Source organism: Dermacentor variabilis, chromosome 6 (genome assembly GCF_050947875.1).
Source record: "Dermacentor variabilis isolate Ectoservices chromosome 6, ASM5094787v1, whole genome shotgun sequence".
Classification (NCBI taxonomy): domain Eukaryota; kingdom Metazoa; phylum Arthropoda; class Arachnida; order Ixodida; family Ixodidae; genus Dermacentor; species Dermacentor variabilis.
In genome coordinates this window covers 40,148,483-40,176,416 of record NC_134573.1, presented here as the reverse complement: position 1 = coordinate 40,176,416, position 27,934 = coordinate 40,148,483, and the positions used below count along the sequence as shown (strand labels likewise).

The 27,934-nt window shown below is 45.7% G+C and overlaps 1 protein-coding gene across 2 annotated transcripts in view; it reads right to left on the bottom strand.

Annotated features, from left to right (window-relative positions):
• Positions 1-26,337, bottom strand: part of LOC142584747 (mitogen-activated protein kinase kinase kinase 7-like) — a 133,856-nt gene extending 107,519 nt beyond the window's left edge. Inside the window, exons 1-4 of one of the 2 annotated variants that reach the window (XM_075694975.1) lie at positions 25,921-26,337; positions 16,793-16,903; positions 14,347-14,415; positions 2,877-2,922 (exon numbers count right to left, since the gene is read on the bottom strand). In XM_075694975.1, coding sequence (XP_075551090.1) covers positions 2,877-2,922; positions 14,347-14,415; positions 16,793-16,903; positions 25,921-26,028 — 334 coding nt within the window. In that variant the 5' untranslated portion in view covers positions 26,029-26,337. The remainder of the gene's footprint in view (positions 1-2,876; positions 2,923-14,346; positions 14,416-16,792; positions 16,904-25,920) is intronic. The other variant, XM_075694976.1, reaches the window with a different exon arrangement.
• Between the last annotated feature and the right edge of the window lie 1,597 nt (positions 26,338-27,934).

The window sequence follows — 27,934 nt, the reverse complement described above, 5'->3', positions numbered from 1 at the left end:
CGACATCACTGTGTCATAGGCAGGTTCGAAGGTTGAACATCAGAGGAAAGTCCAGAAAGTGGACCACGAATGGACTTTTGTGAACCGTACGAACCCTCTGATTGGCCAAAACATGGACATCAATTTCCCTTGTTTAGTTACCTAGGGAAAACAAATGTTTTAAAAGAGGACATCTTTGGTGCAGTGATGTGTGTGCTGACCTGTGTGTGCTCAGACATATAGTGAGCTCAGACATTTAAAGTGCTCTAATATGAAGTGTGCTCCCATATCTGGATTTGTCTAAAAAAGTTGACTCATCATCCCAACCCTAAGAAAGTGATGTCCAGCGAAGCTGTTGAAAGCCACCACTACAACTGCTGAGAGGGGCATGCAATGATTTATTGCTTTATAGTAATGGTATTACAGTTGAGCCCGCTTAAAACGAACCTGAGCGTCACGCGAAATTCGTTCATTGTATCCAGAAGTTCGTGATATGTGGACCACACACAAAAATTGACATTAAGCAAGACAAACATTTATTGATAAAAAAAAACAGTGATCGTTGTTGGCCTCTTCAGAGCACATCCAATGACGGCGGTTTCAAGCTTGTTCAAAGCTGCGATGTGTTTGTCACCCAAGGCCTTAAAATACACAAGATTTCTAAGTGCCTCAATATGGCTCACTGCTGTGGTCGCGCTTACGGGTGCTGGCTCCGATGGATCACTGTCATCGTCCGATGCTTCGGCACCGCTTGATGCCCGTACTTCCCGGATGGCGGTCTCGTCGCAAAACGACTCCGCAACTTTAGCAGCGTCGTCTACATCAACAAAATCTTGCCAATCAAGATCGCAGCCGGCCAGGTTAGCGTCAACAACACGTCGCCACAAGTCGTCGTCAGGCTGGCTTTGTTGTGCGTCTTCAATGCCTGTTTCAGGTGCGTCGGCAAAGCCGGCCTTGCGAAAACAATACCGGATGCATTCGGGTGTCACTTCCATCGAGCTTTGATCATTTCCATCCAGCTTTGATCATTTCGACCGCCGAGTACAACGAGAACTGCAGAGGCGCTTTGACAGCAGGACATCAGTAGGAAACAACGCCGACAACGCTAGCATAACCAGCACAACCACAAGCAAGAAAAAGATAGTCGCGCAGTCATGTGAGGTACAGCGGAGCGGCGTTATGGGGGGGGGGGAGGGGACAGAAGAGGGGGTATGAAAGCACGTGATCATGTGCTACGTTGTTAATTGGTGGAAAACTTCGCCACTGCACTGACATCGACGATGGCGAGTGGGGTCCCGTGGCGAATGAGCTGTCACTTTCGGGCTTCCCTTCGACTTGCGTGTTAACGTGGCTTATGCGTGCTGGGCCATCATAGTTTTTTTTTCTTTTTCTCTCTTTATTTTTTTAGTTTTTGCGGCGATCCCCTTGCCGCATCGCTGCTCCTTCGTGCCTCTGACGAGACGCCGCGAGAAAGCCGATTCTCGGAGCGTGCACAGCACAGAGTCGGCGGCTCTCACCACGTGGAAAGTGGTCCGCGATACCAAGGCGTTCGCTGTAGCTGATTGGCTAGGCTCACGGGCGTTCGTTGTAGCTGAGACCGAGCGCCATAGCCCTAATGTATATTTTGACGGTCACGCCGGACTTGTTCGTGATAAGCGAGCATTCGTCTTAAGTGGGGCCGTTATAAGCGGGCTCGACTGTAATCGCAACTTAGAGTAATAGTAGTAATGGGAGTAAATGTAACTTTTACAGCATGTTGCCTCTGGTCATGTTGCTGTTTATTTTTTCTTTTGCCGCTCCTCGGGAGTCCTAACTATGCACTGCCTACCCATAGCGGTGCTTCAACAACAATGAAATCGGATGCAAGGCTGATTCTTTTATATACCAAAGGCTAGTGACGTCACACCCTACGTTGCAAGCTGCCATCGCTGCAGCAGCTTGCGCAACAGTAATCTTTACTGGGAGACGTATGCGGGGAGCAATACAAGCTTTGCATCGTTATCAGGAGTGCCTTATCATCAATTATGTGGTTTGGAAGCTTGTTTTGTGCTTTCTCTTATTGAAATGAATGCTGTTCTTTATGCTGTGTACATGATTCCAAAGAATGCATGCACTTTTCGTTTCACTTTGCTGAGTGCTTGTGAAGCCTGCTTCACCACCACCATGGGTTGACCCGGTATTGCATTACTCAGGGATCAGCCTACATTTTTGCCCATGGAGATGGACACAAAAAATGACGACCAACAAGAGGCTAACGGCTTTGCTGTAGTATATGTCAAATAAACCCGTTTATTGTTCCCTTAAACCTCCCGACCTCATCTTCTCACCAAATACAACTCTCAGCAATAAAAACAAACAATGTTGTGGACCCACTTAGCTTAATGGGATGCCCTGGTATAGTGCAGGCCAGTTACCATCTTTTAGACTTCCCAGCAGCATAGGCTAGCTACCCACAATGTAATGCCTGTGTCCAAACCCCGAATTCCAGCATCGGATCACGACCACCGGATAAATTGAAATACCTTCAAAACCTTGAGTAGGTTTCGGGCAGTGGCATGACTTCTGAAGGTTGCGAGAACTCCCTTACACAGCTTCGTTGCCTTTTCCTTTATGTACGAATTTCTCAGACTGGTATACATCTCAGAAAGTTTTCTTTTTCTTTTTCACACTTTTTTTAAACACAGCTAAAACTATTGTGAAGGAGGCATGTTGATAAGAAAGTCGGGGAGGGGGTAATCATCCCGAATGTTGGCATAAAGTTTGATTTGATTTGATCCCGCTTTTCAAACACTGAGTCAGAGAGTTTTGATATTTAAACCCCATAAAGAGTCAAGTCATGATGACATCACTGAACAGTGGCTGGAGAGCTTCCTGCCAAGATGGCAAGTGACACTCACCATTATACAGGGATCCGCCTTCTGCATACTCCATCACTAGGCACACCTGCAAGAGCAAGGCAGAGGTTTAGCCGAGCTGGTTTTTTCGAATACTACATAGACAGAAATAAAAGGCAGCCTTGAATTCAAGTTTCTTGATGGGCCTCGTGGCCCTTTCAGTTGCCATAGCTACTGATTACTTTCAAATTTTTAGTGATTCGGTGATCAAGCTTCAAAACCTGCCAATTTTTTGGTGTTGCCAAGAAAAGCAATTACAGTCGAACCCGGCTATATCGAACTCGCAAAAAAAACGCCTATCAGTTCGATATAGAGCATAATTCGATATAAGCCTGCTAAATAATTGGATGTCATAAAAGCACATACCATTTATAAAATCACTTTATTGATGAAACTAGCTTCGTTTCGCACGAAATAGTCCTGCATTTTCTTCTGCTTGGGCAATTTCGCTGCGTGCGAGGCACACACTTTTCCACTTTGTTTAAGGAGTCGGAGCAGCTGAGGCCGCAACATTCCGCATTCGCGGAGAAGCACCGGACTAGTGCGAGCGCACCAATCACTTTGGAGGATGTGGGCCAAAGACGGTCGCTGCTTTCCTCGTTGTGCCCATTTTCACTTGTGCTCGGCACGATGTCGGCAATGTAGTCGTTTTCGGGCTCTCCCGTGGTCGCGACGCCATCATTTGCGCTCACCAACTCGTTCACCGTTGATTCGTCAACAGCTTCCGGAAATTCTGACAGCTCGCTTCAAACTTCGGCAACGGCTTCGTCGCATTAATCAGAATTTACAGTCATCACCGGGCACGCGGAAGTCGGTACGGCTGAAGCTATTTTGGATGAACCACTCGTACACGGCCGTGCGTACGCGTCGGGGGCCACGGGCACTACGGGCACCGGGTCGCGAGTTAGGCCGCTTTAGCCCTAATTTCCCCCTTCAAGATCGTGCCGAAAGTGCACCTCGGAATCTTGTACGTTGCGGGGACATCCGACTTGTCAACGCGTTCGACCCGATTTATGATTTCGAGCTTCACGACGAAAGGCGAATTCTGCCGCTTCATCACGCCAACACTGCGGGAGAAGGCGCACACAATGAATCAGATAAGCAGCGAGACAACTCGCACTTTCGCCATCTTGCACGACGAGGGCACAAGAGCTTCTGATTGGCTGTCTGAGCAAGCGCTGCGGGCGGGCGGGCCAGGATCATTTTTTGTAGGGGGGTGTCGGCAGCTCCAAGGTAGCACGGTCACCTAGGGAGAGCGGTTGGATGGAGCCGCGCAGCCGGGCTTTCTCCGCCACCGCGAGGGAAAGCCAACTTCCGGGGGCACTTTCCGCCGCTTGACGTTCGATATATCGAGAGTCGCTACTAGTTTTGTTCGATGTATGCGTAATTTTTGCTATATATACTCATTGTAACTATACCGTGTCCAGAAATTGTTCGATATATGGAATAATTCGATGTAAACGGGTTCGATATAGTCGGGTTCGACTGTACAAAATCAATTTCAATGTTTTCAGCTACTTTCTTCAAGTACAGTAGAACCTCGTTGATATGATTCCATTACATACGATTTCCCGGTGCCAACATTTGTAATCAAGAACACAAAAAATGAGACAATTAAGTTATGCATATTTCTTAATGGTTCATACATTCCCAGAAAACATGATATTTCAGCCCCAACATTGAGCACATCACCAAACTGTGATCGTATGTTATGTTTTCCAGCCACCAGAACCTATATACACAAGAAAAGGCACAAGGCGCGCGTGATCAGGAACAGCCGCTGCCCGCCACATCAGCTTCCCCGCAATATTCGCCCACCCGTCTCACATGAAACCGCCAGCGTGCAGTCAGTTTCTTATTCTGGTACAAGCAAACCTCCTCCCGGGTGGCCACATGCTGCCTTCACAGCTATTGCTGTTAACCCTATAGTGATAAGCACCTTCACGAATCTATTACAGGATGAATCCAGATAAGAACGAACAGGTGGTCCTGGTCACCATTCCCAATTTTGATTAAATGTACTTTAAGAACAGTGATTCTGAACATAGTTTTGAGAAAAAAAATTTTGTTCGGCTGAAGAAAGAATGGACAAATTTCGGCCGTCAAAAACACTATACCGCCAGTTCCGCGATTTCTGAAATTTGAGTGCGCATATGGCATAGGCACTAGGAATAGCAGGGGAGAGTTATTAGTAGAGTTTGCAGAACAGAATAATATGAGGATAATGAATACCTTCTTCCGTAAGCGGGACAGCCGAAAGTGGACCTGGAGGAGCCCGACAGGCGAGACTAGAAATGAAATAGACTTCATACTCTGCGCTAACCCTGGCATCATACAAGATGTGGAAGTTCTCGGCAAGGTGTGCTGCAGTGACCACAGGATGGTAAGAACTCGAATTAGCCTAGACCTGAGGAGGGAACGGAAGAAACTGGTACATAAGAAGCCGATTAATGAGTTAGCGGTAAGAGGGAAAATAGAGGAATTCCAGATCAAGCTACAGAACAGGTATTCGGCTTTAACTCCGGAAGGGGACCTTAGTGTTGAAGCAATGAACGACAATCTTATGGGCATCATTAAGGAGTGTGCAATAGAAGCTGATCGTAACTCCGTTATACAGGATACCAGTAAGCTATCGCAGGAGACGAGATCTGATCAAGAAACGCCAATGTATGAAAGCATCTAACCCTACAGCTAGAATAGAACTGGCAGAACTTTCAAAGTTAATCAACAAGCGTAAGACAGCTGACATAAGGAAGTATAATATGGATAGAATTGAACATGCTCTCAGGAGCGGAGGAAGCCTAAAAACAGTAAAGAAGAAACTAGGAATTGGCAAGAATCAGATGTATGCGTTAAGAGACAAAGCCGGCAATATCATTACTAATATGGATGAGATAGTTCAAGTGGCTGAGGAGTTCTATAGAGATTTATACAGTACCAGTGGCACCCACGACGATAATGGAAGAGAAAATAGTCTAGAGGAATTCGAAATCCCGAAGGTAACGCCGGAAGAAGTAAAGAAAGCCTTAGGAGATATGCAAAGGGGGAAGGCAGCTGGGGAGGATCAGGTAACAGCAGATTTGTTGAAGGATGGTGGACAGATTGTTCTAGAGAAACTGGCCACCCTGTATACGCAATGCCTCATGACCTCGAGCGTACCGGAATCTTGGAAGAATGCTAACATAATCCTAATCCATAAGAAAGGGGACACCAAAGGCTTGAAAAATTATAGACCGATCAGCTTACTGTCCGTTGCCTACAAAGTATTTACTAAGGTAATTGCAAATAGAATCAGGAACACCTTAGACTGCTGTCAACCAAAGGACAATGGCAGGATTCCGTAAAGGCTACTCAACAATAGACCATATTCACACTATCAATCAAGTGATAGAGAAATGTGCAGAATATAACCAACCCTTATATATAGCTTTCATTGATTACGAGAAAGCGTTTGATTCTGTCGAAACCTCAGCAGTCATGGAGGCATTACGGAATCAGGGTGTAGATGAGCCATATGTAAAAATACTGGAAGATATCTATAGCAGCTCCACAGCCACCGTAGTCCTCCATAAAGCAAGCAACAAAATCCCAATAAAGAAAGGCGTCAGGCAGGGAGGTACGATATCTCCAATGCTATTCACAGCGTGTTTACAGGAGGTATTCAGAGACCTGGATTGGGAAGAATTGGGGATAAAAGTTAATGGAGAATACCTTAGTAACTTGCGATTCGCTGATGATATTGCCTTGCTTAGTAACTCAGGGGACCAATTGCAATGCATGCTCACTGACCTGGAGAGGCAAAGCAGAAGAGTGGGTCTAAAAATTAATCTGCAGAAAACTAAAGTAATGCTTAACAGTCTCGGAAGAGAACAGCAATTTACAATAGGCAGCGAGGCACTGGAAGTCGTAAGGGAATACATCTACTTAGGGCAGGTAGTGCCGGCGGATCCGGATCATGAGACGGAAATAATCAGAAGAATAAGAATGGGCTGGGTTGCGTTTGGCAGGCATTCCCAAATCATGAACAGCAGGTTGCCATTATCCCTCAAGAGAAAAGTATATAATAGCTGTGTCTTACCAGTACTCACCTACAGGGCAGAAACCTGGAGGCTTACTAAAAGGGTTCTACTCAAATTGAGGACGACACAACGAGCTATGGAAAGAAGAATGATAGGTGTAACGTTAAGGGATAAGAAAAGAGCAGATTGGGTGAGGGAACAAACGCGAGTTAATGACATCTTAGTTGAAATCAAGAAAAAGAAATGGGCATGGGCAGGACATGTAATGAGGAGGGAAGATAACTGATGGTCATTAAGGGTTACGGACTGGATCCCAAGGGAAGGGAAGCGTAGCAGGGGGCGGCAGAAAGTTAGGTGGGCGGATGAGATTAAGAAGTTTGCAGGGACGGCATGGCCACAATCAGTACATGACCGGGGTTGTTGGAGAAGTATGGGAGAGGCCTTTGCCCTGCAGTGGGCGTAACCAGGCTGATGATGATGATGATGATGAAAGAGACAATGGTTGCATTTCTCGATCACAATATTTTTTTCCCACAAAGAACTAGTGCAGTGCTACCTTGTGAATATTTTATTACAGTTGGCTACGGAAGGAATATTGAGAAATAAAATCACAAATATGGTAAACGAACCGAAATACCTGTAGTTCAGGATGTTATTGCTCTAGACTAAATAAAGCGAGGATAATAAAACTTGGTGCACATGGACTTAGAAGTTTTCACATTCTTTCAAAATAATTTTCGTTGCTTTGTCAAGCACAGTTATATTTAAAATAGTACTTAAACATGAGTGGTTTGCCAAAAACAAACATTTGAAAATAGTTTTCTCAAAAAGGCCATTCTTAATTTTTTTGAAAATCCCTCTGGCTAAAGTCAAGGACGCTGTCTACCACTGTGCATAAAAAAAACGTTACATTATTTGAATACCCAACAAGTTACAATGCATCAAATGTGACCGCACTCAGCCTAGTGGCCGCACCACTGATATTGTGCTGCCAGTCTCACACAGGTTGTTCAAAAATAATTGTACCTGACATACTCAGAAAGAAGCCCTCAAAAAATAAAAATAAGAAAAGAGAAAAGAAATGCGCCACCGGGTTGCATGGTGCCTCAAGCGCTTAGCAATTTTTAGCAAGCGATCTGTGGTGGCAGGCGCTCACGTTTCATCAGTGCCGCTTTGATTGTAAGCGGAGTCCGTTTCACGTGACACCGAAGTTCTGAGAGTGAATTAAATAAGGAGCCTAGAAAGTGAAAGGCGAAAGCTGTCAGTGGGTCCACAAGGTATATTACATTAGGTCTGCCGGTAGTTTTTTGGAGGACACCTCCAGTGCATGATGCACGTTCCATCCTCAACTGTGATGGCTGAAGCCACAAAGTATAGCGTGAAACATGTGGTTTGTGCTTTCTGCAGAGACGCAACAAGAAAATTTTGTATCAGTGAAACTTTTGTAGCACAAAGGACTTGGACATTGTTCAAATAAGGGAACACTTGCCTGATACAAGTGTTCCTGTCAGCGAAACAGATTACTCCGCGGGAACTATGTCAATAGCTTCAAGGCACTGACCGCAGATTCTTCAACCTCCCTGGCTCCTTATCACACGCTGACACATGAGGTTGCATCGACACTGGTTGAAACATCTGGAAATGAGTCTGAGGAAGCGTCTACGTCACAGAAAGTGTTCGTTACAAAACAAGTGGCCGTTGAACACCTCAACAGGTATGTGCGGTGCCCAGTAGTTTCACCACTAAAACCTCCACATTTGATTAAAAGAAAACATAGAAGCGCATATGCCAAGTGAAAGGAAGGAGAAATTGAGCATGCTCCCAAGAAGAGACTTAGGTCCAGTTTATCAGCAGTATATGACACAGAAAGCCAGCCTGTGACATCGACAGAAAGCTGCAATACCTATTCAGACTGGCTGAACAATTTAAAGCAAGCCTTCGAATCTTCAGAGTCGTTCAGCGAGCGTTGTCATCTTTTAATTTTGCTGCCAAAGTCGCTTGAGTCAAAGGGATACAGCATGTCATTCCAGCAGCGTTGTGCTACATGATCCATAAATCCAGAATATACCGTATTTATTCGCGTATAACCCGCACCAAAATGTGAAAAAACGCGTTTAAAAAGTGGGGGTGCGGGTTATCTGCGAATTTTTTCCTTGGGAGGGGGGGGGGGGGGGGGGGGTCGGCTTCACCGCAATGTGCGGCGGCCTCCCCGTGTAGTCCGCCATCCCCATCGTCATCGACGTTTGTCAAGCCGATGAAGGGCCAACGAAAGGCCAGCATTGTTGAGCCTCGCGTTAGGCGCTGTTTAGTGTACTTACCCCAGTTTGCACTGTTTGCCTGCTTTGTTTTGGCATCATGAGTGCGACTCGACGGCAGTGTTTCACAGCGAAAGAGAAGCTAAAGATTATAGCCGCTGCCGAAGAAATCGGCAACAGAGCTGCTGCAAGACAGCGTGACGTCGACGAGTCGTGCATTCGCGACTGGAGGAAGAAAAAAGAGAGTCTCGAAGCAACGAACCGGAACAGGCGAGCGTTTCGGGGTCCGAAGACTGGCGCGTACCCCCACCTCGAGACGCAGCTTGCGAAGTTCATTGAGGAGCAGAGAAGTCGTGGCCACGCTGTTTCGACTGAGATGGCGCAAATGGAAGCCCTGAAGTTGGCCCGGGAATTGAACATTCCACGTGAGTTTCGTGCAAGCCGTGGATGGCTTCAGCGCTTCATGCGAAGACATGGATTTTCTATGCGGCGGCGAACAACCATGTGCCAGCGGCTTCCTGAAGCATACGAGGAAAAGTTGTTGAACTTTCAACGATATGTGATCGCACTTCGGAAGGAGCACAGCTATTTGCTGTCTCAGGTGGGAAATGCTGATCAAACACCTGTGTACTTTGAGATGCCGATGGACACGACCATGGAAAAAAAGGGCTCCAAATCAGTCAGCGTGCTGACCGGCGGAAATGCCAAGCTGCGCTGCACAGTCATGCTATGCGCTTTGGCTGACGGCACGAAACTGCGCCCGTATGTGATTTTCAAACGCAAGACGCTACCTAGCATTCCACTGCCCCCAGGAATCGTTGTGCGTGCGGAAGAAAATTCGTGGATGAACAGTGGCCTAGTCGGTGACTGGCTTCGAGTAATCTGGGAGCGAAGACCAGGTGCCTTGCTGGCACGCCGGTCGATGCTTGTACTAGATTCCTTCATAGGCCACTGCACTGATGCGGTGAAGGCTCGCCTTGCCGAGACCAGCACCGACCTCGTCATAATACCTGGCGGCATGACGTCCATGCTACAGCCACTCGACGTGTGCCTGAACAAGCCGTTCAAGGCACACGTGAAGCGGCTGTATGCCCAGTGGATGGCCGACGGCATTTACGCCCTCACACCGACGGGACGCGTGCGAAGGCCTGAGATTCCATTGCTGTGCCAGTGGATCGTGGATGCGTGGAAAGCGATACCGGCCGATTTGGTGCGCAAAAGCTTTAAAAAATGTGCGATCAGTAATAGTCTGGATGGTTCCGAGGACGACTACGTCTTTGAGAGTGGCGATGAAGCCTCGGATGGCAGTAGTGAGAGCGGCGACGATTAAGAATCGGATAACCAGTGACGTGGTGGCGGTCGTTTGAATAAATGTTCTGAAAACGAAATGATCACTGAGTGTGAGTTGCATCTTTCTAGCGCTCATTTTTTTTTTTCAGGTAAACGTGCGGGTTATACGCGAGTTTTTTTTTTTTTTTTTCCGCCGAGTTCAAAGTTAGGGGTGCGGGTTATACGCAGGGGCGGGTTATACGCGGGTAAATACGGTACAAAGAAAGTCACGGTGTGTCGTCCGGCCCTGACCCTTACACAAGAAAAAGGGTAGACCAGGAAGATCTCGAAGCAGCACTGGACCATTACACTGAAGATGAGTTTAATTGTAGCCAACCAAGCCCAAATAAGAAGGATGTGGTTCATGTTAAACTAAATGGCAAGAAATAATTTATTGCAAAATGTGTAATGACATGCTCTATATATCAAACTTACCGCACGTTTAAGGAAGCTCAGCCTGACACTGCAATCGGTTGGACTAGGTTCTACTCCTTGTGGCCGAAATGGCTCACGCCTATGCCGACACAGCAAATAGGCATCTGTGTTTATTGTGCCGACAAGAAATTGGCAGTATGTGCGCTGGAAAAGAGCTCCGGTCAGAAGAAAAGGCCCAAAGACTTTCGCGACCTTTCCCTGTGCAGTCCCTTTTCCTTTAAGTGTGAACTTGGAGAGTGTCCAGTGTGTCCGACAGTCGGAGCTCTCCCACTGACTGACGTTAGAGTTCCTCAAGATGAAGAAATATTATATGCGGTTGAGAGAAAGGTGACTTGATAAAGAAAGAGTCAACCCCGAGTGTATTGTTGGAGTACCTTCAGACATGCCTAAAGAAATGGATAAGCCACAACTACATCAGGCGCATTCAAGACAAAGCAATCAGTAAAGAAAAGAAGTCTATGCAGAAAGCAAGTGTTCTGCATTTCAATCTTTCAGAGAACTGGACAGTCATGTTACCAGACGAAATTCAGTCTCATCACTGGAGTAAAAGTCAAGTCACCATATTTACCTGTGTGGCCACGACCCAGAAAGGGGCACACAGTTTTGCTGTCGTACGCAACGAAATGTGCCATGACTCGGCCCATGCATGCTAAGCAGTGGCTAAGGTGCACGAATGGCTTGAAGAGCACATCGCAGTGTACGCTCATATTACTTGTCTCGGTGACGGTGCTTCTGCTCATCTCATGAACAAATTTCAAATTCATGAATTGAAAAACAACTGTTATGCATCAGCGAAGTGATTATTTTGCACTACTGGACACGAGGAAAATGCCCGAGACGGAATCAGAGGCATTGCGAAGCACCAGGCGACACTACACAACCTTCGAAATCCCACCTCATCTGGCATCAACTCTGCTTCAAATACGGTGCAAGTTCTGACCCCTAAGCTACCAAAGGTTGCATTAATTTACACTCCAAAAGCTGACATTGAATCTTTCGGGTGATTGAAAGCAAAAGAATGGGTTGCGGTTCCTTCAACGCCTGGTATTCAGTCATGGCATATGTGGGAGTGAAAGCTGACCCGTAACTCCAAACTGCAGTCGCTCGTGGCAAGGACAGTTGCTTCGGATAAGCAACTTCTTCAGCAGTGAAATCGAATGTCGCATGTTTTTGAAAAGGTGCAAGACCAGATTAATAAAATATAACCCCCATGGCAACAGTACCGTCAGCCTTCTGCCTCGGCCACATTGGCATACAACACGTGCAATTGTATGGTTAAAAAAGGTTGTAACCCACACAGAACAGCATCACTTGTTGGCAGCGTTACATCTGAACAATGAATATTACGTTGAATGAGTTCTTGCATAGTTCAACAAATCAAAACGCACGAAATCCACGTTACGGCCAGTAGACTGAGTACAGTCATATCTGACGCATTGTAACTTGTTCGGTACTCGAATATTGCAGCATTTTTTACACACAGTAGTAGACAACGTCTTTGACTTCAACCAGAGTGATTTTCAATAAGATTAGAAATGGCCTTTTTCAGAAAACTATTTTCAAATTTTGATGTTCTTGGCAAACCACTTTTGTTTAAGTGCTCTTTTTAAGTATAACTGTGCTTGGCAAAGCAATGAAAATTATTTTGAAAGAATGTGAAACCTTCTAAGTTCATGTGCACCAAGTTTTAATATCCTCGCTTTATTTAGTCTAGAACGATAAAATCCTGAATTACAGGCATTTCGGTCTGTTTACCATGTTTGCAATTCTTTTTCTCAAAATTCCTTTCGTAGCCAACCTTAATAAAATACTCGTAAGGTAGCATTTAACTTGTTCTTTTGTTCTTTGTGGGAATAAATATTGTGACCGAGAAGTGCACCACTGTTTCTTTATGGGCACTCAAATTTCAAAAATCGCAGAACTGGCGGAAAGTGTTTTCGGCGGCCGAAATTTGCGCCCATTATTTCAGGCGAACAAAATTTTTTTTCACAACACTATGTTCAGAATCATTGTTCTGGGCCCAATACCTGCGCCTAAAGTAAGTTTCATTAAAATCGGGAATGGTGACCAGGACCACCTGTTCGTTCTTATCTGGACTCACCCTACAGTGTGTTGGGTGTAGTGCCATAGGAAAAGTACTACCTGCTTTTAATAGGCGATAACCCAAACACGCCGCTGTTCCCTAGTGCAGACTGCGATCGTATGGTATGTTTTCCGGCCACCAGAATCCGTGCACACAAGAAAAGGTGCAAGGCGTGCACGATCGGGAACGGTAGCCGCCCGCCGCATCAGCTTCCCCGCAACACTCGCCCGCCCTTCTCACGTGAAAACGCTAGCATGTACTCAGTTTCTTATTCCGGTACCAGCAAATCTCCTCCCGGGTCGCTGCATGCCACCGTCACAGCTATTGCCGTCAAGCCTATAATGATAAGCACCATCACCTATGAGCACCGCCATAAGCACCGTCACCGTCAGGTGGCGCAATGTGAGTGTCATTTCGCTCCTGTGGCATCCGGCATCACTCACCAGCTCGATTTTGTTTCAGTTTCCCGTCGCTGTCTCAAAATACTATGCAATAGGAAAACAGCACACGTCTTGGGCCGCCTGAGCCACACCGGCTCGATGCCCGTTGGCATCTCACGCCTCATGTCGCACCCATTTGTGCAACCCTTCACATTACCTAGATGTCAACTACAGTCGAGCATGTCAAATTTCTTAGTCATTTCGTATCATTAGTTTTCCCGATGAGTGTGTTTTTTCTCGAATTTTTTTCCAACACGTACGAACGAGGTTCTACTGTATACAACTTTTTGACTAGATGACTGCGAAAGTTTGATAAACTTTCCCTATGCAGGAGCAACACATGAAATTTCATCTTAACAAAACCTTCACAAAAAAATACAAGGAAACAACAAAGACAGGCACTGTTTCATCACAACTGCACGAAGAAGTTGTGGACAGTACATGAGATTTGTCCCTTTATTTAGTTTTTAGGCTTAAGCACAGTCCAAAACAAACTTGAGGCGCCAGATGTGATCTGAGGCCCTTACAAAACTGATTTGAAAGTCCAAAGAAGGCATTTTTTTGTCATGCCATATATTTGCTTACACTGCAAAAAGAATTTCTGAGGTCAATGTCAAAAGGAACCTAATAATAACAGAGGTATAAAGAGCATCATGTTTATTTTCCCCTATCCCTCGACGCAGTGTTTCCTCTCAGCTGAGGCAGCAGCGATAGCAATGCCATGCCTGTTACTCCTGTTTTACATTTCCATCATTCCACAGTGTGCTTGTGGCAACCATTCAAGGTTGAGGCCTGAAAGAAGTGCCAGAGAGCGAGAAGCGATGGAAAGACAGGCACAACGATAATGTGTTGTAACTCAATGCCTGAAAGGCCAGTACAGAGTCACCGCAGCCCATCAATCCTTTGACTCACCGGTGTTCGCACCCTAGCCCCGTACAGCTTGACTATGTTGGGGTGATCCACTCGCGACAGCTGCCGCACCTGCACCATGAGAGGGGAATGTGTAGTGGAGAGAAACAGGTGAACAACTGTATAAATAAATACTAAATACTGAATAAATGCCATTTCACTGCAGTAGTTCAATTGTGATGTGGAAGGTGTACGGACATGCCATTTTCTATTTAACATTTTTCTATGCTACTGCAGGTTTACGTGCACATAACCATGGTGCATAGCTGCAAGCTCAGGAGACACCTCAATAATCTGCGCTCTCAAAATGTTTGCAACCTTGGGGCTTATCTTGTCCCGAAGCAATGATCGTCATCTGCCTTGGTTCCGTTTCCTTTCTTGAAAATTCTGCTCTCGCTACTTTCCTGTTGAGAACACTCTGTAACACTGATAGCGTGCATGCTATTTGTGAGCTGGAATTGCCAAGCGCGCAGCTTTAAAGAAAGGAAATGCGGGCAAGATGATTATTTTCTGTGGGACGAGAAAAGCCCCAAAGGGTGAAAACTTTTTAAAGAATTTACTGTGATACTTCAGTGAAAGAGAAGTTTACATTGTCCCCAAAAAATTATCGTCATCTGTCTGGCCTCTGTTTCCTTTCTTGAAAACTTGGCACTGGCTAATGTCCTGTCAAAAATGCTATGTCACGCCAATAACAGGTTTGGGCATAGAGTTTCATATTAGTATACCTAGAGGGAAATCTGGTGCTGCGATCGTTCAACCATCATGGGAATGATAGGAAGCACAGGCTTTGGATTGGCATTCTGTTGACTGGAAAACTAGTCTACAAGTATTTTTTGGCAGTTTTGGTTTTGCTTCAAGCGCAATTGCTATAACCTGCAGTGGGACAGTGCAACGCAAAGCTCTCTGCCTTTGTTATGTTGCTCGAAGTGGCGATAGTGCGCTGGGCCAGGGACTGGGACGATGTTTGTGTCACAGTGTGGTGTCGAAGCCCTGACGAGAAAGCGACGGCATCGTCTAAAGATCGAAGTCAATCCGAAGCCTGTACTTCCCTTCATTCCCATGTAGGTTGAGGCAACGCTCATGAGAGCCCCCGTAGACACTAGCGCCACATTTCCCTCTATGGTATTTATTTAGAAACTCTGTGGGTTTGGGCGTTTGTGACCTGGAAGTATCAGATGCTCAGCATTAAAGAAAGGAAGAGAGATGACAAATAATGTTTGAGGACAGTATATGCCCCTCACGTAGCAATCTTTTCTTTAGGGTGTTGTTCCTGTACTGGTTTCAGCAACCATGAGGTGGATGCGCATTATGATGGCATGACGCCACTTGCTTTGTACATGCAATCACTGTAGCTGTCACACGCGAGCCAGAAGAAATGTGTGCAGTACTTTTGTTTATTATCGACATACCTACCCTTATTGCTACACGATGTTAGGAAATTTTGCTCTGTGCCGTGACATCCCCCATGCCAACGATGCAAGATTTGGAATTTGAAAAACCAACATTAGTCTAATACATAGGGGACAATAAAGACAATTATTAGGTCAATGTGGACTTTGAAATGCCATTCCAGAAACCTCACAGCGCTTGTTTGGTGCCAGGAAATGACTTAGTTAAGGAGATTGAAAACTATACCTTTCAACCACCCGCATCGTTGTCAATTAGTTATATTTTCGAAGAATTGCATAGAAGTGGGCAAGTAGCATTTTCTTTCCTCTTATAATGCAATGCAATGAGATTTTATTAATTAGTGGCCAAGTGCTGGTGACAATTATAATGAGGCATTATGATGTCGTAGGACTAGTACTAGAATGCCCTAGTAAAGTCTGCAATGGTGTCCTACATTTACTTAAATTTATCGCTTACCACCTTAGACATTTTTGAGCAGTATCACTTCAGCTTGACTTAATATTTTCCTTTATCATATCAGCGTTTCCCTACCTTCATGCTTTCCAAGTCTCGTCCTTTGACATCAAGAAGCATGGGCCGCAGTTCTACAACTTCGAACACGTGCATCTGCACTCTTCAAGGCCAGATTTGGACAGTGAAAGAGACAAGGACCAGGTACAGTCAGGCACGCCCAAAACAGATTGTGGGCCCTCTGCTGTTAGTTGTAGCCCTGCCAGTAAGTTACTTTTATTGTCTCAGTTTATCACAAGCCACTGAAAAATGAATTGAGGATGATCGTGAAGCCTATTTAAAACCTGCAGGCTGCATGTGCACCTCCATCATAGGATAAACACTATCTGTCAGGAATAGCAACAGAGGCAGTTCAATCATTTGCAGTATATACAAACACACATCTGTTCTTACATAATGCACTTGATGGCTGAAGCAGTGCTGAAAACACAATACTGAAAGAAGGTGCATAATGATGAAATTGTCAACTCTTCCATTGCAATCAGTGATGGATGCCTGCATCTTGACACAACTCATCGGTCACACGTACCTCAACGAGGAATGCGCGCTTCTCGTGGTCCGAGGCAATGGACTTGACGGCCACATCCTGGTTTCGCCAGCGACCCTTGCGCACAAGCCCAAAGGTCCCTTTGCCCACAACCTGCAGAGGGCAGCAGCAGAGACGGAGAGCGGTTATCGCATTGCTAATGCCTCAAGTTCGTCATCATGATTTTACCCTTAGAGGCCCTTTGCAGGGAATTACATAAGTTGTGTGAGTATTAATAGAATAGACCCATCATAAACTTGAATAATTAACTGAGCAGCAGCCATGTTATAGAAGTAGATAAGGAGGCAAAAAGAAGAGTACAGCATAAAACAAATTTTTAATCATTTTCACCGTGTAGGCTGCCGCCTACGTGGACGTCTTGCGCACTCGGCTTGCTCTCCTAATAACTGTCGATGCATACATGCCACTGGCGTGTGCGCATATGTAGGAAGCCTGCATGCCTCCGGAGGTTGTTGTTGATGTGTGGCCGGCTGTGTGGCATCTCATGGTATGCAAGTAAAATGTGTTAAGTGGTTTGTAGCTCTGATCTGTTGTGCTTCCCACTACAGAGGGGGACAACAAGCTGTACTCACATTCTGGCGCCCAACGTGTTTTTTTCCCCAAACCCCAGAGGCCTCGTAATTATACGCACACATGCAAGTGGCATGCATGCACCGACTGCAATAAGGGGAGCATGCCAAGTGCGTGAGGCGTCCATGAGGCCCGGCACCCTAAAACCTAATGTAAGTTCTGTGTACACAGTTAAAGCTCAATAGAACAAAGCCGGTAAAATCGGCAATTTGCTTCATTAAACTGAAATTTCATTAGATTGAAATTCAACCTTTTATGCAAATAAGTACAGTCACCAAATAATCTTCCTTACACGAAAGGAGCTGCAAGATTTTCTGAATTATCGGGCAATCAAAAAAGGAAATTCATTTTTTAAAATTTGAGCACCTGCAACGTAAGATACAGTTTCATTCCTTGTCGACGATATCTACACAGCAGTGGGGAGCGAACGCTTTATGTGCCTCTCATTTGATGTGTCTCAGAAACTCGTGATTGCACAACCTCCAGTAATAAATGCGAAGGAAGACAGTGCACATGATCCCACACTCTCTCAGAGTGCCCACTCTTAGCACACGTGGCAGATTACTTCTAAAACAGGGAGCGGGGGCAGCTTCAGTGCTAAGTCTCACTGGCATCCCTGTGCATCAACAGCTGTGCTAGAAGAGAAATTGTGTGCCAATCTGCCTCCCCCCCACCCACACACACACCATTTATGTGCACAGGAAGATGGCACTTATCAAACCACCATCCTTCTCGGCTCACCCTTCCTTCCTTCCACTTGGACCTGAAGCATACAGGGCGCAGCTTTCCGCCTTCTGGTGTCACAACAGTGTGTAACACCTGCCTAAATTTTTGCCTTCACAATTGATTAGCCAAAGCAGACAGGCGATTCTGTTTAAATATTTATGTTCCAGTGATTGTAAATGATAGTCAATGCAGCAGGTTTGCTTTTAATTGCGGTATTCAAAAAGAAGGGCTATCTATAGCTGAGGAGTGCAAACGAAACAATGCCCCATTCAAGAATGACAAGTTGGCAACTGTACCAACCTTCATGGTCTTCATGTGAAAGAAAGCAGTTATTTTTGCAGAAATTCCCACTGATTTTGCTGTGTATCTGTTTTGAGATGTCAGAGTTTACTTCGTCGCTAATGGCATTAAGATTTTGTGCCATTACATCTACATATGCAGATCACATTTGCAGTTAGGAAATGAGCACTCAATGCCATAATATTCAATCATGTGACATGGGTCTAATGATAATGTTCACTGAGTATTGTACAATCAGGAAATCAATCAGTGGCTCCCAGAAAACCTGAGCTTTGATTTAACCTAGCCTGTTAAGACTTTGAGCTAGAAAAGAAGGTTGCTCTTTGCCTTGTGCTCATGCCTCCTCCCTAAACTAGCTTCAGTAATGTTAACAATACAAGGTTTTCAGCACATCACAATCTACTCCTTCCTAAAGTTCGAAGTAATTATGGAAAATTTAGTGTCACAATTTCAGGCATACCATAGTGGGATTCGATCCCATCTTGCATACTTCAATCCTTCAAGTGAAAGCCAAGAAATACTTTATGAGAAAATTACCAAATTCAGAGTATTGTTTAATGGGTATGTAAGTATAAGTATAAAATGTATGATGTTTCTTTTTTCTCTAATCTTTTTTTTCTAAACTGCTGTTAGTGATCTTTCTTCGGATTGTAAAAGTAGTGACAGCTGGGTGGGCTGGTGTGGAGACATAATTATAAAACAGCACTAGGGACACAGAGAGCGGGAAGAAACAACGGGACAGTGTGCCGACTTTCAACTGCCGTTTATTCAAGAAAAGCAAAATGTAAGCCTTTCAAGCGTGCCACCTGGAAGACAGATAACATAAACGGCATGTCAAAACAAAAAGCAGAAGACAAGAAAAGAAATAAAAGGGGCACAAGCAGGGGCAATAAAAACAGGAATTCATACAGTCACATGCTCTACAACATTAAGACACACAAGAATGTAGCAGATATTCAACTTCTTCACGTGTCAGAGATATCAATGGTTGGTTATACAATCACCTTGAAATATGAAAAACCTTTATGATTTCTCTGTTAAGCTGATTATGGCTGCAGGCAAGAATGACAGTATTAGTGCAACAAGGCTAGCAACTGCACTTGTTGCAATGGTCTGCTTCTCCGGATTGCTTGTTCCCCGTCCTACCACCCAGTTTTGTTTTCTGAGCATTATGTTTTGACATTATGGCTAATTAACACGCCCTTTGTATGAGGTTAGCTGCTAGTTTTTGCCAGAATTGCACTAACCGCCATTCGCTTCCTGTTTGTAGGTCCCAGGAGACTACAAAACTACAGGAGCTCTGGATGTGTTTTTCTACTCCATCTGTGTTTTATGTATCGTACTGACAAAAAAAAATAAATCTATCATATTTTCTTACAATTCTGAAATCATGCAGTACTCTTAATGACAGCGCAAGTTTCAAGATGCAACTGCTCAATGAGGGCATTCTCGCAAGAAGCTTGAAGCACAGTAAAGATGAGGGACGAAGAAAGTGGCGCATGACATCTGCACTCATGTTGCGAGTGCTAGTGTTCTGTTTTACTTTCTTCACCCCTTGTCTTTACTCCAATTTCAAGTTTTTAAGAGAATGAAAAATTGTGGCTGAACCCATGTCACGATGACTGTCTAAGGTAATGTGTTAGCACTGAATCAATATAGTGACATAACGTATTGCCACAGTCGCAACGAGTTATGTATGAGGCGTGTACTGCAGCAAGACTGCTGTGCCGTCTAGTGGCACTGCTGAGAAATCCGCACGTCCTCCAAGATGAGAAGCGTCGTGCCCCAGTGCCTGAAAACACTCAGAATTGTTCCCTTGCTTGCCGCACACTCAGTGACCCAAGTTGGCGAGAGGTTCATCGAAGTGTGACACATGCCCAGTGCATTTGTGGTGCAGCCTGCTAATGCATCGGGTTGCTGCCCTGGAGGAGTCCTTGTGACTTGGATTTGATTCTGCTTAGTATCATCGAAATTTAAGGGATCTTTTTCGCCATTGTAGAGGCAGCACATTCTCAGTGACACATACCTATTTACCCAAGTTGGCATCAGAGAGGTTCATTAATGACCAGCACAGATTGAACGGCATATACCGAGTTCTGCAAGTCGGCATCAAAGAGTTTCTTTGAACAGCGGTCCCTACAAAGTCCCGCATCTACAGCGACTCATGTCGGCGTGAAAGAGGTACGTTGAAGAGCGGCACATATGTAAACATTGCCACATACTCAGTGACCTAAGTTTATCCAACGGTTGGTTTCGAACCCTGTTCCCTCAGCACAGTAGCCCCATGCACTACGCATTTGACCATGGACTACCCAGTGGCTCAGGTATATAGCTGGGAAACGGTTAGGTACAAACATACAAGCCAACAAAATAGATCGCCCTTGAAAACCCTTTTTGCAGAGCAGTTCACCCTAGAGAAACGAGATGGCACTTTCGACGGCACACCTTGTGGGGATGCGCGACTTTCACGCGTCCCCTAAGGTCTTGTTTTCCCGCATGGCTCCATCTCTTGCAGTGCGACTTCACCGCGTGGCCTGGCGCCCACGGCAGTCGGAGTGGTTGAAGCACAGGGTGAGAGATGGCGCGAGTGTTGCGCTGCTAACGCCGCCTCACGGCGGGGTTACTTGGGGCCCAGGGGGGAACACGTTGGGTCTTTGGGGGGCGGCGAGCACGGCGGATCCATGCTTCTGCGAGACCGTCTCGCGTGGCCGCCTTCGAGCGCGCCACCGTTCGCGTGACTGTACACGCGAACGACCAGGCGTTGGGATCCAGCATGGGACGAACATATTCGCTCGTTATCCGGTCGCGGTGAGTCGGACTTCTAGATTTGTCGCGTCCCCATCAGCATGTTTTGTGGGTAGCAACTCGGCTAGCAGGCACTGATTTATGAAAGGTGCAATAAATGCCCTTGTGACTGTTTGCTCTACTGTGTTGTCGTTCCTTTCACGCAAGAGCACGGGTGTGAGAACCCCACAATCTCAGCGCCTCAGCGAACGCACATGAACATGAAACAATTACTTCTGCCCTGCTACTGTGTGATGAGCTGTTGGAAATGCAACTGGGCGTTCGTTAACACACTGTGCTCCATTCATGCTGAAAAGTGTGGAACGGTAGAGGGAAGACGTGTGCAGTAGTTGGCTGCTAAAATAGTGACTGGCATATTAAGGTATGGAATGAATATGACCAGATCTATAGGAACTTTACAACATAAGCAGACTGCCTGTGTTGCCAGCTTCTCACGATTGATGGCTTTTCTTGAGGATTAAAAAATTCACTCTTCTATCAGCATTCGGTCACTAACCTCTAAAAAAAGGATTTCAACCATGGAACGTCAGCAAGAGCAAGTACCGCTCGTTACACAGTGACAAAGGGAGTAGCGCTGCTTCGTGGCGTAGTAAGTTTCTCCCACTTTATCTTTACACATCCAATCAATTCACACACAAACATAAGCCCACTATATTGCCAACATATCAAGAATAAGAGTCGGCACACACTTAAATCAATGCACCGAAGCGTGGGTAATGGTAACTGCACCGACTACACACAAATGTTTGAAGCTGAATGTTTCATGATAGTCCACAGAGTAAGCGAGCAACTAGCGATAATACGTCTTTGCTACAAGCACAGAACATCTACACTGCAAGCCCCCCTAGTGCACAGCAAGAACAAATCTATCGCAACTGAGGATGCCTGCAAGTAATTAGGCAGAAAAGAAACAATCAGGTAGTGACCACACCGAGCAACTCTACAGAGTCAGAAACATGACAAGCCACTGCTTAAATGTGTTTGCCAAATAAAGAACAAAAGACACTAATCCTGATTTAATTCATAACCCTTTCAGGTGCTTTATACACAATTGTGTACACCAAGACTTGGCATAAATAGCAAAAGCATTGATGGATGTATTGATATTTAAGATGTGCCGCATACATGTTGAAAGACTTCAGGTTTGAATTGTGCTGCAAGTTTTGGTAACATGGTGCAAAATGTTTTCGTAAAACAAGTGGGAACGTAGACAGTTGGGTATTTTTACAAAGTGTAAGCATGTTGTATAAAGCAAGTTCACTACTTTATGATGTTCACTTCCACATTATATTCTTTGAATGCTGGTTGTCCCATCAAGTGTCAGTGACGCCTCTTGCGCATGCAACCATGTATATATTCTTGGGTCTGTATTCGAAATATATCAGTTAGAAGTGCTGCCCATGTAGTCATGATTGTTTTCTTTTGCGACCTTTCAGCAGCAGTTTCGTCTCACGTCATGCTCCTTATATTGCGATGGCCATTCTATGGATACTCCTGGAACATTTCTGCCATTGCCGTGAGGTTCCATATGAAGTTCAAGGGCAATAAAACCGTCACCATGTGCCATATGCTGTATGTGTGAGTGAAAGTGTGCAAGTGTGAGCCGGCGATCACGGCTCACACTAAGTAATGCACGCAATAGAGGAAAGCGGGGAAGAAGCGCGACATCTTTCGTCGTGCGCAAGGCTAGGGGGGGGGGGGACACACACACACATTCTACTGCACTTCCTCCCTGTGCGCTGTGTTTTTGATGCTTAATTCACATTGCTGCTGCTGCATTTCCTCAATCCAGTGTTTTGACAGCGAGTTCACATGGTCATCAAGTAAGATGTGTATATATTTGCTTGTGCATGCATGACACTACGCTTGTTAATTTCAATGAACGAATGAATGAATGTTTATTTTGAAAGGTAAATACAAAGAATCTGTCAAAGAGGTTGCCAAAAAGGCATGAATGACTGACTAAATGCCGGTCCCTCTCCCCGACCAGTTCCCAGTGCACAAAACACTCAAGCACACAGGGTAAGCATGGTACACAAAGTGGATACATACACAAAAAAAGTGAAATAAGTTGCAGTTTCGCCCGAAATGCAAAGCATCGATTTTGATAGCAAATTAGTGGACTGCTATATGAAGTAGGGATTGTAGTTTTGTCGACTGTATAAACTTGTAAATGGCATACTAACTAAATTAACAAGCATGGTGTCGCACACGCACAAGCAAACATGATCACATCTCACTCGATGGCCGCAGCAACTTGCTGTCAAAATGCTGGAGTAGGGAAGCGCGGCGCAGCAACTGCAGCAAGTGAATTGACCTTCACGCTGCCCCTCCTATCAACGTGAATTAAACCGCGAAAACACAGCATGCAGCAGACTCGGTCCCTCTCATAGATGGCTTTCAAGATACTGTGGCCCAGGTGGGCGCACACAACTGCCTGGAGTAGAATGTGCCCCCCTGCCCTCCCTAGCCTGCCCCCAGAACCTTCCATGTGACGAATGACAGCATGCTTCCTCCCTTGCGTGCGCAAGATTTAGCCACGATCGCCAGCCCACCCTTGCACGCTTTCACTCGCACATACAGCACATGACAATTTTAGCACCCTTGGACTTTATGCAGAATGTCACGGCAATGGCAACACTGATGGCAGAAATGCACCTGGAGTGTTCATATAATTGCTATTGCAATAAAAAATATGTTTAATAAAACATGAACCTGCATCTTTTGCACTATGGATGCATCCTGTTAAAAAATTTCCTGCTTTACCAATTAAGCCACTGCAGCAGCCCTCCTCCCATTACTTTCTTGGGTATTTGTGTATACGTACAACAACAGCCTCGGTTGGGAGTGTTGTACTCACATACAACTTGCTCTGGCAATGAAGGAAGAACTTCAAGGACATCATTTTTGTACGCATGTTCTGTGCCAAGTAGCCCGGCAGCATTTGCCAGCATTTTAGGTTTTGTGGAATGGATATCGAATCAGTGCAGCTTCGTGTGACTGTTCTGTATGTGCCCAGATGTGGAAAAGCAGGAAAATAAGCCAGATCCAACACTCAATGGTGCATTTTGCCTTATTTAGCTGTTGTAAATAGAATATTTATGTCATTTCTTCCGCAGCCTTAATTGACATGGATGAAAATGTGGGGATTTTTTCAGTTTCTTCAGGAGCGCTCTTACTCGCACACATGTTGCCTTCAACTCTTTTCTTTCATTGTCACAGGAAGTTGTCCACAGGAATGGCCAGTGCTGCTCACAGCCACAGCAATGGATGTGGAACATCCTTTCAATCATGGGTATCAATCATGTGAACTTGAGAGAAGGCAATGGGCAAATAAACCTTCACGATACTTCATGGTATCAAGGCTATGAAAGTCAATGCCTTCAATAGGCAATGAACTAGAAAACAGCTCATACGATAGCAGAAAAACTGTCCAAAACAAATACATTATCATTGGTTTCCCCAGCTCTTGGTCCAACTCAGCTGTGTCTCTGGTGCAGTCAGAGACGCAGGCGAATGAGTGCCATGGGTGAGTCACGTCTGGCATATGTACAGTGCTCAGTGACTGAAACACGATACTCCGCGTACATGGCTGGTGCCCCCTTTGTGCCACTGGTGGGCGCTGGGGTGTCAAGCCGATGCATTCTTCTATCCCACGATAGCAGGAGCCTTTGTGAAGCATTAACTACAACTTCATTTTGTCTCTCAGCGATTACACAGCGCTCAACCCCAGTGAAGAAGTGCGGACTGTCACGCCATCTGACTATCACATTTCAATCACTGTGGACTGTACCTCCAATGTTTCCCGTAACCTCCAGGAGTAAGCAGCTGTCAATATCCGCTGCCCCATGAGAGACTACCACAAGAACTTAACAACTATGAAGTTCCAAGCATGTTGTTTACATTCTAGCTTTGTTCTTGTAAAACAAAACAAACATTCGTGATTGTTGTAACTACCAAGCACCTTCCCGCAACTCTAACAGTGTGACCACTTCACTTTCAAATAAACACTTGGCCCCGATAGAGGGCTTCCGTGGGTTTCTGTTTACTGTCATAACGAAAAAAGCTCGCCTTGTTAATTCTCAAGGTTAACGAGATTGTGCACAATGAGTTCGACTATTAATAAATGTAGTAGCGCCAATTCAGCGCGGTCGCCAGCACTCTCTCATCACGTCTTTGTGAAGGTTTCCATGACATCGCTGCAGTCGAATCATTCGTGTCGAATTCAGGTTACCACGGATTCAATTATGGTGAGCAGGAATGGCATGGGCAGTTTTGGAGCGGATGACTGAAATCTACATGTCGACATAGATTAGGCCAGCAAAACAGTGAGCGGTGGGTAATGCCACGCAGAGAACCGACTGTCGGCGCAGCATACTGCTGTTTCCTCTAAATATTATAGCCTAGTGTTACAGCACAGGCATTAGCCATCAGCAAAATATGGGTAGGCTACATCAACAGCCGCATCGATGCGACGGAATTATCCTGACACCGCACATCACAACACAGTCACCAAACTGAAACATGCGTCCGAGGCGGCCGAGAAGTTGTCATTTTGCCGTCGACGGACGGATGGCTTCACGGCAATGATGACAGGTACCAACGATCCTCATGGCTACACGACACGTAGTCTTTCCTGCTCGATCGAGCCGGTACACACGCTTGTCAACACTGCCAACCGGTAGACTAGCGACGACAAGCATACTTGCCTCGAACAGCTCGATTTCGCGATGGTCGATCTCCTCCACGAACGGCCCCGACCACTCCAGCGAGCCGCTGTGCAGGCTGTCGCTGCTGTCACCTGAATATGGGTCCATCGCGGCAGGCCTCGGACCGCGCTGTTAACGGATCACAGCGGTCGGCCGCGGCCGCACAGAAAAAACCACGTCTTGCCGGTGCTGACAAACAGACACACCAGCGCAATCCCACCACCTTCACCACGACCACAACACCACAACAATCAAGCGATCAACAACCGAGACACACTACGGCTATTTTTTTACCTACACTGGCTACACACGAGTGTAGCCAATGGTGTAGCTATTGTAGGTAACACGACGTGTAGGACGTCGCTTTCTTTTTTTGGTGCGGAAAGGTTTAGTTCAGCCCACCTACACGAAGCCATTTTTATAGCTGTATTGTAGCATGAAAAGTACACTTCCTATACTTTCGTTTAGATTCTTTCTTTTTATACATGGTGTAGAAAAGTGTAGTTCTGCCCACACCTACACTAAGCCATTTTTATAGCTGTAGTGTAGCATGAAAACTACGCCTTTCTACACTTTAGTTTCGAAGAGTAGCATAGAGTTTCTCACTATATTGTGGTGAGAAACTCTAAGATGAGTAGGGTTATCTTTTTTTTTTACCTACACTTCGTGCAGGTTTGTGTAAACGAGTGTAGTACCGGGCCATAGAGTTTCTCACCATAACACCTAGAGGGAAATCTGGCGCCACCGTCTATGGGAGTTTCTTAAGAGGAAGCTTTAGCTGAATTATTGCTCCGATTTGAAATTTTTTGTTCAACAGATGGCGTAGCCTACGCTACTAAATCAAGGCACATTCTAGCTGTTTTAAGAACTCTATGCAGACCGCGTAGCAATTTATGCCGCTCGAGAAAGTAGTGCGCAGTATGAAGACCGCGTACAGGGAAATAACAAAATTTAATATGACAGAGCCTTACAAGGAAGACGTGAATTGTGCTACAAAGCATCTTGACGTCGCTTAAATTGCCAAAAACTTTGTATGCTTTTTCAAGAGTCGCCCATTGAAAATGCACAACAAAATGGCGGCCGTTCAGCTGTTTAGATTCTGTGGTAGGTGTGTTTGTGAAAGCGGTCTTTCTGGAATAAGCAACGCGTTGTGTGAAAGGTTTGTGCAATATTTTGCATCGTCGCTGGTATTTTGTTTCCAACGAATGTGTGCCATCACAAAAGAAGCCTGTTTCTTCCGAGGAGGCGCTTGAAAGTGGTCGAGTACGCGCTGGTGTCGTTGTGCGGTTCTTGTGCACATGTAGTTTATTTGTTGCTTATATTTAATGCTGGGCGTACGACTGCATAGCTTATCGGATTTTAGACACTTCTAAGGTAGCGTAGCAGTACAGGTGTGTACCGTTGCGTCGTTGAGTGTAATTCCCTCCGTTCGTTCATAGTACGTAGCAGTAGGCCTAATCTCGCCCAGCGGCTGCCGACTCCGTCACCCTATCGTGCTGTCGCTAAGTTTTGCAAAATTCGTTGGGCCCCTAGGACCAGGTGGGTTGTTGTATAAACAATATCACAACGGCTCGCATGGCGGCAGTTTACACCTAACTGTACGACGTCCGCGAGCAGCGTGCATGGTCGTGGAACGAAGAATTAGTCGTGCATTCGGCACTGTATACGGCGTACCTCGCGAGGTAAAGACTATTCTCAAATGAAAGTGGATACGATGCCAACGTTGTCCTGCCTTTTTGCTACACTGTGCTGGCAGTGGCTTGTGCCAATGGGAAATAGACTCGCCTCGCTCGTGCAATGACAAGGCGCAAACGAGGAACTTGACGTACGATACAGGCAGCGTAGTGTCTCATGTCGCAATTCTGGGGTTTTACGTGCCAACACCACGATCTCGTTATTAGGCACGCCGTAGTGAGGGACCCCAGATCAGTTGTGACCGCCCTATACGTGACCCCAGGCGCTGCCCCAACGCACGGGGCACGGACGTTATCGCCCAGCCGCTAAGCCACCGCGG